Source organism: Gossypium arboreum, chromosome 9 (genome assembly GCF_025698485.1).
Source record: "Gossypium arboreum isolate Shixiya-1 chromosome 9, ASM2569848v2, whole genome shotgun sequence".
NCBI lineage: Eukaryota > Viridiplantae > Streptophyta > Magnoliopsida > Malvales > Malvaceae > Gossypium > Gossypium arboreum.
Genome location: NC_069078.1, coordinates 67,242,827 through 67,257,927, shown reverse-complemented (window position 1 = coordinate 67,257,927; position 15,101 = coordinate 67,242,827). Strand labels below are relative to the sequence as shown.

Sequence of the window (15,101 nt, the reverse complement as noted above, 5' to 3'; positions counted from 1 at the left end):
TAATTGATGGGTCGATGTAATTGGAGCACCTTAATTACACTTTTTCATTTTTAAGGGGTTGAGAATTATATACGTAATTAAATCTAAATCTAATTTTAAAAATTATTTTTATACAAGTTAAAAAAAATATTTTAAGCATGATGACTTAAAATTATTTGGGATGATTATGACAAAAATTTCTTATATTATAAAGCATAAAAATTATATTATAAAAATAATTTGTGTATTTTATAATGTTATAACAAAAAAATATTATTTATATCCTAAAAACTTCTAAAATTATGACCAAAAATATTTACATATTATAAAAATGTTGTGATATATTTATTTATAAAAATTATAGCAAAAATGTACGAACATGACTTATATGTTCATGATATATATTATAAAAATAATATACTTATTCATAAAAATGTTATAATTTATAAGAAATGTTATGACAAAATTTATATTATTTATAAGAAATATTATTAAAGTTTTAGACAATTTATAAAATATTTTTTATAAAGGTTATATATTATAAATTTTATATTATTTTACTTAAATTTCATATTATAAAAAGGATAAAACCTAGCATAATATTTTTCTAAATTAAGTTTTTATAAGTTTTTAAAATTAAGACTACATGCTATTTGAACTATGAACTTAAATATTATAAGTTCGTTGCTAATTATGCAAATAAAAAATTTTCTTATACTATATTCTGGGGTATGATATAATTTGAAAGAATGATGTCAGGCACAAGTACCATATATAGCTCACGAACTATTTAATATGAGATATTAAAGACTTCGAAATATGATTGAGAAAGGTTTGTTGTTCTAAAAAGATATTTCTCATATTAACAACATCGCCTTAGTGTGGCATAAAAAAGACAAGATTGGATTGTACTAACATGTTGCATATTTCATAACTTCAATTATAAGTGGAATTGAGATAATTCATGCTTCAAAGAGTATATGGAAGAATGAGATATTGATAATTTTAATGATGCAAATTCAAATTCAGATGATGATAAGGAGCATATGTCAAATATTAAAGAAGGAATAACCCAACAAATATGCATTAGACCAATTAGATACAATTGCATATGATGTTTTTTTTCTTACTATTTTATTAATAATCATATTACCAACTACTTTTTAGACAAACATGATAAATATGATGATTTAATTTTAATTTTGTTACTTGCTTAAAAATACACTAATAAATTTTATAGTAATTAACACTTTTTAAAAATAAAAACATAAAAATAAATTTAACCCCTAAGATTTACTCATTTTGTCATTTTGGTCCCTTTTTTTTTGGTCATTTTGACCTTCAACCTTTAAACTTTAGTCAAATTGTTTGCTTTTGGATGGAAAAACTGACTGAACTGTTAAAATTTTTGATGGCACTAATGTGGCCACTAGCATGGCAATTCACGATAATTCATAAAAATTTAAAATTTAAGAAAAATATTTTAAAAAACAACAAATTATAAAAAAAATATTTTAAAAATTATCCATATTAGTAATGAAGTACAAATGAAATGACATGTGAGCTATCACGTCAATGTCATTAAAATTTTAACAATTCATTCAATTTTTCCAATAAAAAATAAGTAATTTAACTAAATTTTAAAGGTTGACGGCTAAAATGACCCCCAAAAAGAATAAGGGCCAAAATGACAAAATGAGTAAACATTAAGAACTAAATTTATATTTATATGTAAGTATATAATTATAATTTATACTATTAAGATATGTAATTATAAAAAACATAACAAACATATCCTAAATGTTTTTATTTTATTTTATTTTCATATCACACATCAATTAAAACGTTTTCACATCACATTATCATATCAACATTGTTAATATTTTACAGACCAATAATCAGTTTCTGTTAAAAACAAGTGAAAATAACATTGAGGGCCAAAATACTCCAAAAATACCTTTTTTTGATGAAAAATGAATAGACATTCTAAACAAAACCCATTTCTCAAATGAGAACTCAAAACATCCCTTAACCCACTAAATGATTTCATCAAACCTTCGCAAAGTTAGGAATTAATTTGATTGATATAGTTGTTATTACAACAATAATAAAAACGTTATTTTAAATGTATTTAAATGTTCTTTTAATATTTAAGAATTTAAAGAGTATGAATAAAAATATGTATTGTATAAAAAAATCATCAAAGTTATTTTTTGTGTTTGAAAACCTTTAAAAAGTTTAGTAAATCTACGACACCCAAAATGGCAAACAAGTGATCAAAACAACATCTAATTAAGAAATGAGGTGGATTTTAATTAATATTAGTAATCTTATGTGGGAAATCAATTTGGAAGAAAAAATAGAATTTAGTGATTAAAATAGAATTTTTTAACTAGGGTAACCAAAATAGAAACACGATAAAAGAGAGGTGATGAATGATGTAGTTTACGCTACCTTCTAATGTAAAAAATAAATTATGTTATTCGTCATTGTATTATGCGCTAAGTTGCAAATTTAGTTTAGGTACTCTAATTTGATTATTTTTAGCTCATATATTTTTTGAATTTTTAATTTTCAATAATTTCCTAAACAATAATTGTTAAACTTTTTATTTCTAAAATTTACCATTTCTACATAATATTCACAAAAAATTATGTTGTCTTAGTTAACTACTGAGGGCAAAGGATGACAGGAGATTAACTAATGGTTCACATGGTGGAGTGCAGGGAGCCATTAGCTAGAGATTGGGAGGTCTTCGGTATGGTCGAGAGGAAGAAGGAGACGATAGAGAGGAAGGAGAGACTCCCGTTACCTGTGTTATAAGAGAGGTATTTATAGGTGAGGGTGACATTCTTCAACCTAAGGTATTGACATATGTATAACATAGGTCCCATCATGGTCAGCCACTTGAGAGACATAATAACATTCTAGGTAGGCAATGATGGGACTAAGATAGACTATTTGAGATCTCTCATGTATGAACTATGTAAAGAAAGGCTTAGCACCTGTTCTTGATGAGTTAACTTAAGGAGTTCCACATGCTAAACACTCATAAGTTTAAAAAGTTCGACCTTAACAAAATATTGCCTTGAGGAAGTCTACGTGCTTGAGGTTGCTGTGCAACAAGATCATGGAGGTTAAGTCTCTATGTGTGTGGTAGCTATAACATTTACATATTTAATAACTATAGTTTTGCATTAAGATTTAAATTCAAAAATTTTAAAAATATAAGAACTAAAATGATTTAATTGTGGAATATGGATTTAATCCATAGCTTATGCACAATATAAGATTAATAGCACAATTTGACCTAAAAAAACTGTTACTATTATAGTAGAGTTGAAATTTTAAAAATTCAAAAGTAGAGATTAAGGTTGACTAAATGAGAGAATAAGGATTAAATCTGTATTTTATGTATATTACAGGGAGTAATAGCAAAATTAAAAAAGAAAAAAGGAAGGCAAAAATGTGTGGGACCCTGGAGGATCCACTTCAACCTCACTTAAATCCAAAGACAAAAACGCAACTCTAATGGCGTCAAAAAGCTCAAACCACAAAACAATACTCCTTCCCTCACTCCCTTGACTGTCCACCTTCCAGATATTTGCAATCTAAGTTTTTTATTTATACATAAAATCTGGGTTTTCAGATTGAACTTAAAAACTCATCTGAATTCAATCAAAACCTGTAAATTTGAATACCCAATTTACCATTTCTGTTTTAGGAATGGCGGAGGATGGAACTGGAGATCGAAGGGGGATGAGCGATGATTACTCATCAGAAGATGAAGGGACCGAGGATTACAGAAGAGGAGGGTACCATGCGGTGCGAATTGGTGACACTTTTAGAAATGGTTGCTATGTGGTTCAAAGCAAGCTTGGTTGGGGTCACTTCTCCACCGTTTGGCTCGCTTGGGATACTCTAAGATCGGTATTCCCCCTCCCCCTCTTCTTTTTAATAGCCTTTTTTTTTTTAACTTTGATTTCTCCTATGGGATAGAGAAAGAGTTAGGGAAAGTTTAGACGCCTTGTGAGTTAGTTTTAATTGGTAATCATTAATAAGGTGAGCCAAAATTTTGGAATATTTTCATTTTCTGTTCCAATAAAAGGGGATGATTTTCATTTTCTCATGTAATATTATTTCTGGGTGTATTAACTATTGAGAACAATGGCCCTGGACCTGCTTAATTATTCAGTTCAGTGCTTGTAATGATTGATTCTGGGTGGAATTGTTTTAAGTTGTAATTTAAAAAAGAAAAAGAAAACAATGAAAGGAGTTATTGTAAGAGATTCTGGAATGTGCATTGCTTTTGGTTAATTGGAGGGTTTTATTTCTGCAGCTAAAGTTATGAAGAGTCCAAGATTTGCACCACAGTTTGAGCTTCAAATGCCCTTCATTTGCCAATCAGAGATAATTTTCTCTGTTTTTCAGATACTTTTTTTTTGTCAGAGCATTGTTGTAATGATTCTTGTCAATGTGCTTTTATGTTTTTATTCGATAGATTGTCTTTTCTTTTTTGTTGAAGACGACCAGCCAGTGCCATTCTTTTTATTTTTATTTTTTATGGTTCAACTCTTTAACCACACAGGAATTTATTGTTTGTAGCGTTATGTAGCTTTGAAGATTCAGAAGAGCACTCAGCACTACACCGAGGCAGCAATGGATGAGATAAAGATCCTCAAACAGATAGCTGAGGGAGATCGAGATGATAAAAAGTGTGTCGTGAAGCTCTTGGATCATTTTAAGCATTCAGGGCCTAACGGGCAACATATGTGTATGGTTTTTGAGTATTTAGGGGATAATCTTTTGACCCTTATTAAGTATAGTGATTACCGAGGAGTTCCTCTTCACATGGTTAAAGAGATTTGTCAACATATCTTAGTCGGTCTCGATTATTTGCACCGTGAACTTTCAATCATTCATACTGATTTGAAGCCGGAGAATGTGTTGCTATTGTCAATGATCGATCCATCAAGAGATCCTACCAAATCTGGTGCTTCTCTTATCCTTCCAACTGGAAAGAATAAGGTTGTCTTGGAGACTGTTGTCTCAAAAGAAATTAAGAGTTCGAATGGAGATTTGACCAGGAATCAGAAAAAGAAGATTCGGAAGAAGGCTAAGAAGGCAGCTCAGGGTTGTGTAGGAAAGGAAGTGTCCGAGGAGAATGAGAGAGATTCAAATATTAATGATACGGAAGACACTAATGCTAAACCAAATGAAATTTTGGGTGAAGAACGGGCACATCGTTCTCTGGTTAAAGATGAGACAAAGGGTGATGGAATTAACAATGGTAACCAAGGGAAGGAGCGGTGCAGAAGGGGGAGTCATGCAACAAGAAAAAAACTGTTAGCAGAAGCTGATCTTAAGTGCAAATTGGTTGATTTTGGCAATGCTTGTTGGACGTAAAAAAAATTTACAAATGATATTCAAACCAGGCAGTATAGATGTCCCGAGGTTATCCTTGGATCCAAATACTCAACATCGGCAGACTTATGGTCTTTGGCATGTATCTGTTTTGAGCTTGCTACTGGTGATGTTCTTTTTGATCCTCATAGTGGTGAAAACTATGATCGAGATGAGGTATGCAGAAACCCTTCTGACTACATAATTGATGTCCCTCTTTGTCACGTGATGATCATGCATTTGAACTAATTTTATCTTCTTTTGTAGAATATTTGTACCTTATTGACCTGACCTGTACCACCCTAATGCACAGTAAATAAGTACATATAGAAGAGTAAATGAGAAAGGATAGAAACTTATTTGGCAAGAACATGTAATCTATATCTTTTCACTTAGATTCTTTTAGCAGCTATAATTTTGTAACAAATGAGGTTTTATTATACTTGTTTAGCTTCTACTTTTATGAGGTTAACCATAATAATGCAACCAATATCAGCATCATGTCTATGTAACTAAGGCTCATGCATAAGTAATCGTGTGCTTTTAGAGAAGAATTTAGTTCTTGTTTTCCTACTTCGAATCTTCTTCTTTGTCCAACACTTGTAAAAAGTAAAACAAGAAACGTGAACCTGATAGGCTTCTCTCATTTGAAGTTGTTTTTTGGATGTTTGTAAATGACAATTAGAAGTATCGGGTCATTCTTTGTTCCAAAAAGTTATTCTTTTTGGTTTCAAGTTTCCTGTGGCCTTATAGCACCAAATTAGGTTTGGTTGTATTTTATGTTTGAAGTAATCCTACAGGCTACAACCATTAATGATGTGACTGCTTACTTATTTCCTATTTGTGCAGTGGTGAAAATCATAAAGAAATTCTTAGAAATAGAAAGACCACCATAAACTGAGATGAGCCCCACCTATCCTTGATGAATTTTTTTTTGTTTTTTTTTTCCTTCAATATTATTATTATTTAGTTCTGTAGACAACCAGACACTCTCTTTATGCCCTTTGACATATGTTTCTCATTTCTAGGATCACTTGGCATTGATGATGGAGCTTCTTGGAATAATGCCACGCAAGGTAAGACCGACACACCTTCCTATCTGAAAGAAGCATGTTTTACCTTGGTCCACCTTTTGTCAATAAAAGTACCATGGACGCCCTTGTACTAGGAGTTGGATTGCATTTTGTCTCCCTACTAAAAAATGAGCAAATTAGTCCCTGTATGTTATGTCAAAGAACAAATTAGTCATTTTGTAAATAATTTCATTCATTTCTACTATTAAAAATTGGTATCTATACGTCAACATGGTGTACAAGTGGTACACCACATATAACTGTTTGGTTATTCCATCAGTCTCAATGGTTTTTAGTTGTAGAAATGGATGAAATTTTTAACAAAAACGATATGTTTGCTCTTTGATCTAATTTACAGAGGCTAATTCGCCCATTTTTTGAGTAAAGGGGGTAAATGCAATCTGACTCTTAATACAAAGGCCTCTATGGTACTTTTACCCCTTTTGTCTTATTTTTTGGTTTATTGATATATGTGTTGTTTGAAGGGTACAATGTTAATCTCGGCTGCTTTACACTGTTAGACAATATACTTTGTGTATAATTCTCATCGATTTAGCGTCTTGACATGTTTTCTTCAGATTGCATTAGGTGGGCGTTATTCCCGAGACTTTTTCAACAGATATGGAGACTTGAGGCATATACGCAGGTTACATTTTTGGCCTCTCGATAAGGTGCTTATGGAGAAGTATAATTTCAGCGAGCAAGATGCTAAAGACATGGCGGACTTCCTCATTCCAATCCTTGATTTTGCCCCCGAAAAGAGACCCACAGCAGCTCAATGCCTGAACCATCCGTGGATCAGTTCTGGCCCTCAGCTGCTACAACTTTCCACAACTGCTCCCAAACAGCACGGAGATGATGGTACATCTAAAAGGGAAAGGAAAGATAAGGATGACAGGGAGGCCATGGAAGCTGGAGTAGGGAATATAGAAATTGATGGAGGATCTTCTAAGCCATTGAAAGAAACGCTTCCAAAGTTGTACTAACACTTTCCCCAAACAGTTTTAATCGGATGGTAAATTCTTTCTTCCTCGTATTGCATTGCCAAATGTCTACCTTATTGTTCAGGGGCAATTCTCTGCAAGTACGACAGTTTTTCTTCAGTTTGGTCAACATCCATACTATACCATTCAAAGGGATAGAGCTTTTCAGGTGTCAGCACCAGTTTTGAAGGAGCCATTTAGAGCATGTGTTCAAATTTCAGGGTTACATCTTGCTAGCAAAGACTCTCAATGGTGGATGGATCTAAATCCCCCCCCCCCCCCATATTCAGTTTCCATTGTTTGTCTAATGTATTCATGCATCAGACATCTATATCAATCTCTGTTTCGAAAATGATTTGTGTAAAAAACATTGGAAATGTTGCAATTCTGTTATTTCCTAAAATCCAAAATGGAATGCTATTGCAATTTGTGTTTCATTCATTCCCTAGTTAAATAGTTTGATACTTTATTGATTGAAAAAAACAGGGATTAAATGGTTAATCATATAGTGCCCAATATGCTACCACTACAAATAAAACTGGTAACGTTGACCTAATCAACATGTCACTAGTCCCGAAAATTTCAGTCTAATTTTCACGAAATAAATCTATAAAATAAAATAAGCTCCATAATCTGCATTTGCGATATTGTCGAAGTGAGTGTCAAATGTAATATAAATCTGATACAAAAAAACTTTATATTTTAAATGTGTTATTGATGCATGTGTAAAACAGAGCACTTTGGAAATAATAGAAAAGAAAAAAGGAATTCAATTCATTTATTTCAAACAAATAGATTTAGTTGTGGAATTGCCAGCCTTTTCACGGAGAACAAAATTGAGCACTGCGGCTCTCTCTCATCATTGTCTGCATGCTAAAAACGCATTGCAGTTGAAAGGGGGTCCCAATAGAACGGTCACTCCGCAGCTACATGGAAGCACAATTATTTTGAGATCTGCCTAAACAAATTTCTTGTGTATATACATATATTATATATATATATATCCAGTTATTTACCTATCAGTATAGTAATAATAGTAATAGTGATAGCAATCATTCGTGCACTTTGGTAACACCATTATAGGATCTCATAAAAGCTTGCCCCTACTTGTTTGGGGACAACAAGCTTTGCTTTCCAATTCACCTGTTAAACACACACACACACACAAAAGAAAAGATCAGCTTCAAACATATGGCATTGCAACTTGATATCAAAGATTTGATAGTTTAAATACCAGAAAGGAATCATAAGCCACATAAACTTTCTCTATAACCACACAGTCTAAACTAACTCGGTTCAACAAAGGTAAAAAGGAGGGGGAAAAGATAAAAAAGATGGATATTAGGGACAGTGCAGGGCGTATCCTATTTGTTTCGCTTTTCACTAATATTTTCCTTTGCCATCTCTTTAGGTTGCGAAATTAGTTCTTTTGAAGTTAATACAATACTTACCTATACTAAATCACAGTATTTTCCTTCTCCTGAGGTATGAATACATGAGAAAAAATGTCACTGTAGCACCAAAGATAATCCCGGCTGTGGTTATCCAGAAGGCAAACTGCACCATATTAACAATGTAAGTCAGAATGGCCAGATGATAATATCACTTCACCACTAAGCAGTACGGAAATACTGAATGTTCAAACTTTTAGTACAAACATACCACACGTTCTTCCAGATAGGACCTCAAGTTCATGCCGAATATACCTAAAAGCAGGAAATATAATCTTTAGCTTCTTGACATGGATGCTGATGATTGCCACTAAAATTCTTGAAGAAACATTTTGATGCTCAATGGTACAAATGATTTCAAGATTGTACTCAAAAACAAATTTATGCCGTACATGCTACAAATCATAGACAAGAGTAGATACATCTACGAGAGTCATATGCATTATAACTTTCTGGTTTTTTTTTTTGTTTTTATGTTTTTGTTTTTTTTTTTCCTTTTCCTTTCAACATATTCTGAACTCAAGCAATTTCTCTAGATCCAAGGTCCAAGAATAAATCCATGAACTAGCTACAACTAGAGAACCAAGTTACAATTTTTTTTGTCACGTGATGAAGAAGCATCCTAAAGAATCGTGATTTGTCTCATGTAATTTTTACAATTTCTATGCTGGATAAGCCAAGGCAATTCTTACAACCAGGTATCAGGAAATAATTAACCATGTTCGTGTTTTACTTGGCACTTAGCAATGCCTAATATCTTCATGAACTGAATCACAAGAATCTAAGCAACTCATTATTATAAAACCATGTTTATAAAACCATTATTATGTTAAGGAATTCCTGCATATGATCAAATAAAGGCTTGGCTTCGATTTGCTTGTTTCTGGAAGGACAAACCTGAAACTAGAGCACCAACTCCTATACAAAATGCTCCAACCTGAAGAAGTAATTCCACTCTGCCTACCTCAAGTCTCCGGGAGCTGATTAAATAGTTAAACAACATTTCGTTAGTTAAAGGAGTGTGGATTCAGATGCAAGAAGAAAAGATACCCGAAATGAATCTGAAAACACAAATTATCAAAATCATATATAAGGGGAGCATGGGATTTTGGAGGATAAATATTAGCAACACCCAATCAAAATGGTGATGCTGACAACAAAAAGTAAATCAAACTTCATCAAGACCTTAGGTTGACTGCCATAGAATCTTCCATTTCTTTTGCAGAATCAAGAAGCCTTTCTGCCTGACCATGGCAAGATTCACATCTGCAAAACGCAATAAGACTTTATAATCGGTTATAGCTCTTGAAAATAAAACATGGCTACAAAGCACAAACAAATAACCAGAGTAGTTTCAACAAGACAAAATCCTTTATGCCTACTGGAAATGCAAAAAACAGTTGGCAACTTCAAAGAAATTGTAATCATTCCTTTACGTTAAACCAAACCTCAATTTAAATTGTACTTATCTAGTTCATGTCTTGTTCATATCATAAAGATCTGTGGACACTTAAAATGCTCTTGCACTCCTACTTGAAGACTACCAAAAATAGTAAAATGAAGAAAACAAATAACAATCCGATTTTATGCACCAGCTACATACTAAACATGCACCATAAATGGAACAAAGGGAAAAACCTTTGAAGATAATTTTCCAAAAGCATCTCAATCTCTTCCACTTGTTCTGCAAAATGACCGAATCGAACCAATTAGAACTCTTATTAAAAGAACTGATAACTCAGATTAATGAGCACAGTACACCTTCAGCAATCAGCTTTCCCGAAGGTAAAGAACTTTCCACATCATCATTTTCCCTTTTAAGAGTAGAACGCCTTCCCATAATACATATTCGACGTATTTCATCCTGATCTTCCAAAAGATCAAGCAGCATTTGTCTAAGAGCACCTGCTTTTGAACCCAATTCAACCTTGCATGATAAAATGAAAAGAAAAAAGATAATAATCAGAGGATAGTGTTTAACTATTTGTTGTTAAGCAACTCAACAAGATTCTTTAAAGTCAATATACCAAAGTCTGCTTGCTAATTCGAAGTTGCTCCAATATGTCACCAGTTAATTTGTTAGGAAACATCTTAAGTAGAGCTTGAACCTATGCAAATGGAACAGCACTAATCATGGGTAAGCAGGTCCATAAGATATCATAATTATCAAATAATGACAGTAAAAAATACAAGGCAATCAAAGGTAAAAAATTTATAAGTCCAGAAGGGAGAGATTTTGCATTATACACATCCAGACAATGGAAATTAAAATCAAATAACATAATCAAGCATCAGTCATGGCAACTTTAAGTTCTTAATTAATTACAGTGAAAATATTAAATTGTTCAGGTACATATCTAGGGGAACATATATTCTAGTTTTATCAAAAGATTTATAACTTGTAAAAGAACAATTCCTCAGTATTAAGATGACCTAAGGAAAAACTAGTTCTTTGAGAAATGCTTAGAGTACATGGTAAGAACCCAAAGTAAGACTTGAAAATGGGCAAGCCAAGCATCAAATAAACAAAGCCCTAGCTAAATAGCAATAGCCTTTTCAAGCTTATAATTATTACAAGCTAGGTGCAATTGTCTTGCAACAGCAATAACAAGCTTCTGCTCAATTATTCGGAAAAAGAAAAATAATTTTTTTATATGAAATACGGACAATTCCTCAAGGATTTAGGTTTTCAGTAGGAATGAAACAAAAGGCTAAATAAAAGAATATTACATACATATCTCATATCATCTAAATGAGCCTATAAATCAGTAGTCTGAAAATTAACAATCAAGAGTTTCTCACTAGCATAAAAACAAGCTTAAATGTTAGATACCTCGTTGCTTAAACTTGGCTTCTTTAGCAAAATGACTAAATGTCGAGCTGACTAATCAAAGATAAACCAGCATTTTCAAGTTGATCGATAGTAACTTGGTTCATTTGCAGCCATTTGTGGAATAAGATAAGCAGCAACACCAAGAGTGAAACAAAAATGGTTACATAGGCATACTTCTCAAATGTTTTTAACAGTAAATTTTTAATAGAAGACGAATGGGTTCTCCGAGCAAGTGTCTAAGAGACAAGAGAGGGAAGACATGTAAATAAATGGCAAAAAGACATGGAAATACTGCCTATAAGAATTGCTACAAGTAGAATTTATTTCCTATTGTGGAGCCACTTAAACCTTGAAAATCAGTTAAAAGCATTTTCTACTGAAATTGCTTGCAACAGCTGTAGCAAATGAGGAAACTAGTGGTGTGCAGCTTCAGGAATTTGACAATTCACCATAAAGCTTGTAAAAGAGAAAAGGGAAATCAAAACAACAAACAAACAGAAAATGCACTCACTATGTTCACATACTCACACGAGGTTCTAAATTCATTAGTTTCCGTTCCCAACGCTGTATCCATGAAAGTAATGCTGCTTCAACAACCTGCAAATAACACAACTAGAGACTCTTAAGAAGATCGGATGTTTAAGGTTATAGCTTCCACCAAGAGAACAACACATGAATGACTTTTGTACATCAGCATCTCAAAGCAAGGATCCTGAGTTTGACACAAACCTCAAGCTCGAATGGCATACACTGCGCTCCATTCATGTTATTCAGTCGTGGCAATAATGTGTCAATAAAAGCTTTTCCTCCTTTACTATAAATAATCAACACATGCAACAAGCATCATTATCAGTTCACAGTAAATCAAGATGAATTGATAGTAAAGGTGAAAATAATGAGATAACAATGAAAACATATTTGCACAGATGCAGGAAAGATTTACCTATTATAATTGAATATAAGAACACGGTCTTTCATTGCCATTGCTCGTAATGATCCCAGATTAAGTAGAATGGCATGCTCACGTACCTATAGTGATTAGCGTTGAAGAGGGAAAAATGAGTTTGCAAACACAGTATACTAAAGAAACACACTGATACTCAAATTTAAGCGATGGCAACCAAGCATGAACAAATAAAGAACTATCATGGAATATGACGACACAAGGGTCTATTACCAAAAGAGATGGTGCCGTTTTTGTCAAAAATAATGATGGATCAACACTGCGGATATCTCTTGGACGAACACCTAAGAAGAAAAATACATTAATCCACTACAAATATATATATATATGTATGTGTATGTACACATAACCATAGCTTTATTTCTTTATGGAATTAAAGCTTAACACACAAGTAACAACTACGAAAAGAAATCTCAAAATTAAATTACCACTTGATTTCAATAATTGACGTCGGCTTATCTTCCTTTTAGATGATACTCCACTTGACTTCACCTCTACCACCTTTAGAGATAGACAACAAACACAATATTAAACACGGGAAATAAAATTATAAACCATTCAAAAATAGTATAAAGGTTGAAAGGAAAAGGAAGCCAGACTCGGAATGCAACTACAAAAAAAAACTAAGAACAAAACTAGCAAATTAGCAGCTAGAAAATTGTTTAGGAATAAATAAGCCCTAAAACGTTATTCGCACAAAAAATCATCACACATAATTGTATGCAACAGATAATGCTCCAGTTTTCTCGCTCAGACTATCTTAATATCTCTTCCAAAAAGGCTAAGAAATTCTATTTTACTCCCAAAAGGTAAGGAATAGTGAAAACCTCATAAACAGGTTCACGAATTCCAAGCAAGAAGGAATCACTCTGCCGTTGCTGCACCTTCGGATCTTCCCTCCCTCCATCATCATCACCATCATTATCACCGGCCAATGTTTCCGATTCTCTCAAACGATCTTCCTCCGTTGACGATGATCTAGCGAAGCACTTGAACTTCTTCTTAAAAGACGGTCTCACTAGAGGCGGAAGTGGAGGAACTCCGCTCTTTTGAACCGAAATCGTAGAATCATTTCGCCATCGAGAGCGGAAGAGAAGATAATGTACGAACGGAGACGGAGATTTAACAGAAAATTGGAGTGTATTTGGATAAGAGGAAGGAGGAGGAGTGGGAGTTGACGCCATTGTAAAGGTTTCTCATAGGAGAATAGAATCTGATTTTTGCTTCGAAACAACGAATCAATGTTTTTAACTTTTAAATTTTTTAACTGAATTTTCCCTTCGTTATCTTTTTTAAGCAAAAAAAAAATGAAGAAATACCGTTAATATTTGTGGCTTAGGATTTAAGATTCCTAAGCCTCTTATTTTCCATTTTGAGATTTAGTAATTTTTCAAAATAATTTTGGTGGTTAAAAAGAAAAAAAGGACTTGGAAGTGGAACTCCCACTGGCTCGCGCGTTCTGGTTTTGTGTTCTATTTCAATGGCTTAATTCATTAAACGTCCTAACACTATTACTATATTTTAATTTGGTCCCTAAACTTTAAAATATTGTATCAGTTAAATGCTAACTTGAATATGGCATTCAGTATTGTTAAACACGTGAATCAAATTTTAAATAGATATATAATTATTGTATTAACAGTTTGAATCTATTTTATTAAAAAAGAAATAATCTTTTAAATTTTAATGATATTGTTTTTGGATAAACTACCAAAATAGTTACTTTTATTTTCAAGTTACATTTTAGTCACTTATGTTTGAAATATTACGTTTTAGTCATTTACGTTTTCGTGTTGTAACATTTTAGTCACTGAGCTATTAATTATCGTTAACGATGTAATAGTAAGCTAACGCGACACATTAAATTATTATTTCAGACAAAAATTTTAGCTTAAATTATATAATTGGTCCCCATATTTTTTTTCATTTTGAACAATTTATTTTTTTCTTTTATGTTCTTTTAATTATTATTATTATTCTTTATTTTTCATTCTCTTCTACTTCTCCCTCTGTTTTCCTCTCTTCTCCATCTCTATTTTCCACATAATTAATTCAAAGAAATGAGATTTCTGACATGAGGCATTTGTAAAGTTGTTTTGCTTGAATGATCTAATAATTAATTCAAAGAATTAAGATTTCAAACATGAGGCATTTGCAAATTATGTCAAACAGTCAACTAAAGGTTACTCGTTAATGTGTAGATTTAAAGGCCTGGTTGTACGAAAATTATTTGAGGTGGCTCTTGAAACCGCCATTGGAAAATGGGGAAAAGAGAAAGGAACATAAAAGAAAAAAAAATGAAAGTTAAAAGAACATAAAAGAAAAAATTAAATTGCTCAAAATGAAAAAATATAGGGACTAATTATACAATTTAACCTAAATTTTTTGTTTGAAATAATAATAATAATTTAACGT

The 15,101-nt window shown here is 32.4% G+C and overlaps 1 protein-coding gene and 1 pseudogene across 2 annotated transcripts; one reads left to right on the top strand and one right to left on the bottom strand.

The window, feature by feature from the left end:
- Nucleotides 1-3,451: 3,451 nt before the first annotated feature.
- LOC108456995 (uncharacterized) lies at nucleotides 3,452-7,875 on the top strand (annotated as a pseudogene).
- A 359-nt stretch (nucleotides 7,876-8,234) lies between these two features.
- LOC108456996 (magnesium transporter MRS2-11, chloroplastic-like) lies at nucleotides 8,235-14,065 on the bottom strand. 2 transcript variants are annotated; one of them, XR_001867041.2, is made up of 15 exons: nucleotides 13,514-14,065; nucleotides 13,115-13,187; nucleotides 12,900-12,970; nucleotides 12,666-12,751; nucleotides 12,452-12,536; nucleotides 12,251-12,319; nucleotides 10,917-10,997; nucleotides 10,651-10,816; nucleotides 10,528-10,573; nucleotides 10,075-10,155; nucleotides 9,787-9,869; nucleotides 9,101-9,144; nucleotides 8,890-8,995; nucleotides 8,455-8,581; nucleotides 8,235-8,364 (listed from the first exon to the last, which is right to left on the bottom strand). XR_001867041.2 is itself a non-coding variant. In XM_017755784.2 (14 exons), exons 1-13 carry the CDS (start codon nucleotides 13,868-13,870, stop codon nucleotides 8,900-8,902), a joined length of 1,338 nt encoding a protein of 445 aa, XP_017611273.1. In that variant the 5' UTR covers nucleotides 13,871-14,065; the 3' UTR covers nucleotides 8,235-8,581; nucleotides 8,890-8,899. The 2 variants fall into 2 exon arrangements, 1 of the variants encoding a protein (XP_017611273.1); XM_017755784.2 differs by having other exon boundaries at nucleotides 8,235-8,581.
- Between the last annotated feature and the right edge of the window lie 1,036 nt (nucleotides 14,066-15,101).

What these genes read in the sequence shown, in the direction of transcription:
- LOC108456996 (XM_017755784.2), bottom strand. Translation starts at nt 13,870, where the DNA reads ATGGCGTCAACTCCCACTCCTCCTCCTTCCTCTTATCCAAATACACTC. An exon ending in TAATGAATTTAGAACCTCGT is followed by an intron (nt 10,998 to 12,250) that starts GTGAGTATGTGA and finishes CCATTTGCATAG; the next exon opens with GTTCAAGCTCTACTTAAGAT. An exon ending in TCTATGGCAGTCAACCTAAG is followed by an intron (nt 9,870 to 10,074) that starts GTCTTGATGAAG and finishes CTATTTAATCAG; the next exon opens with CTCCCGGAGACTTGAGGTAG.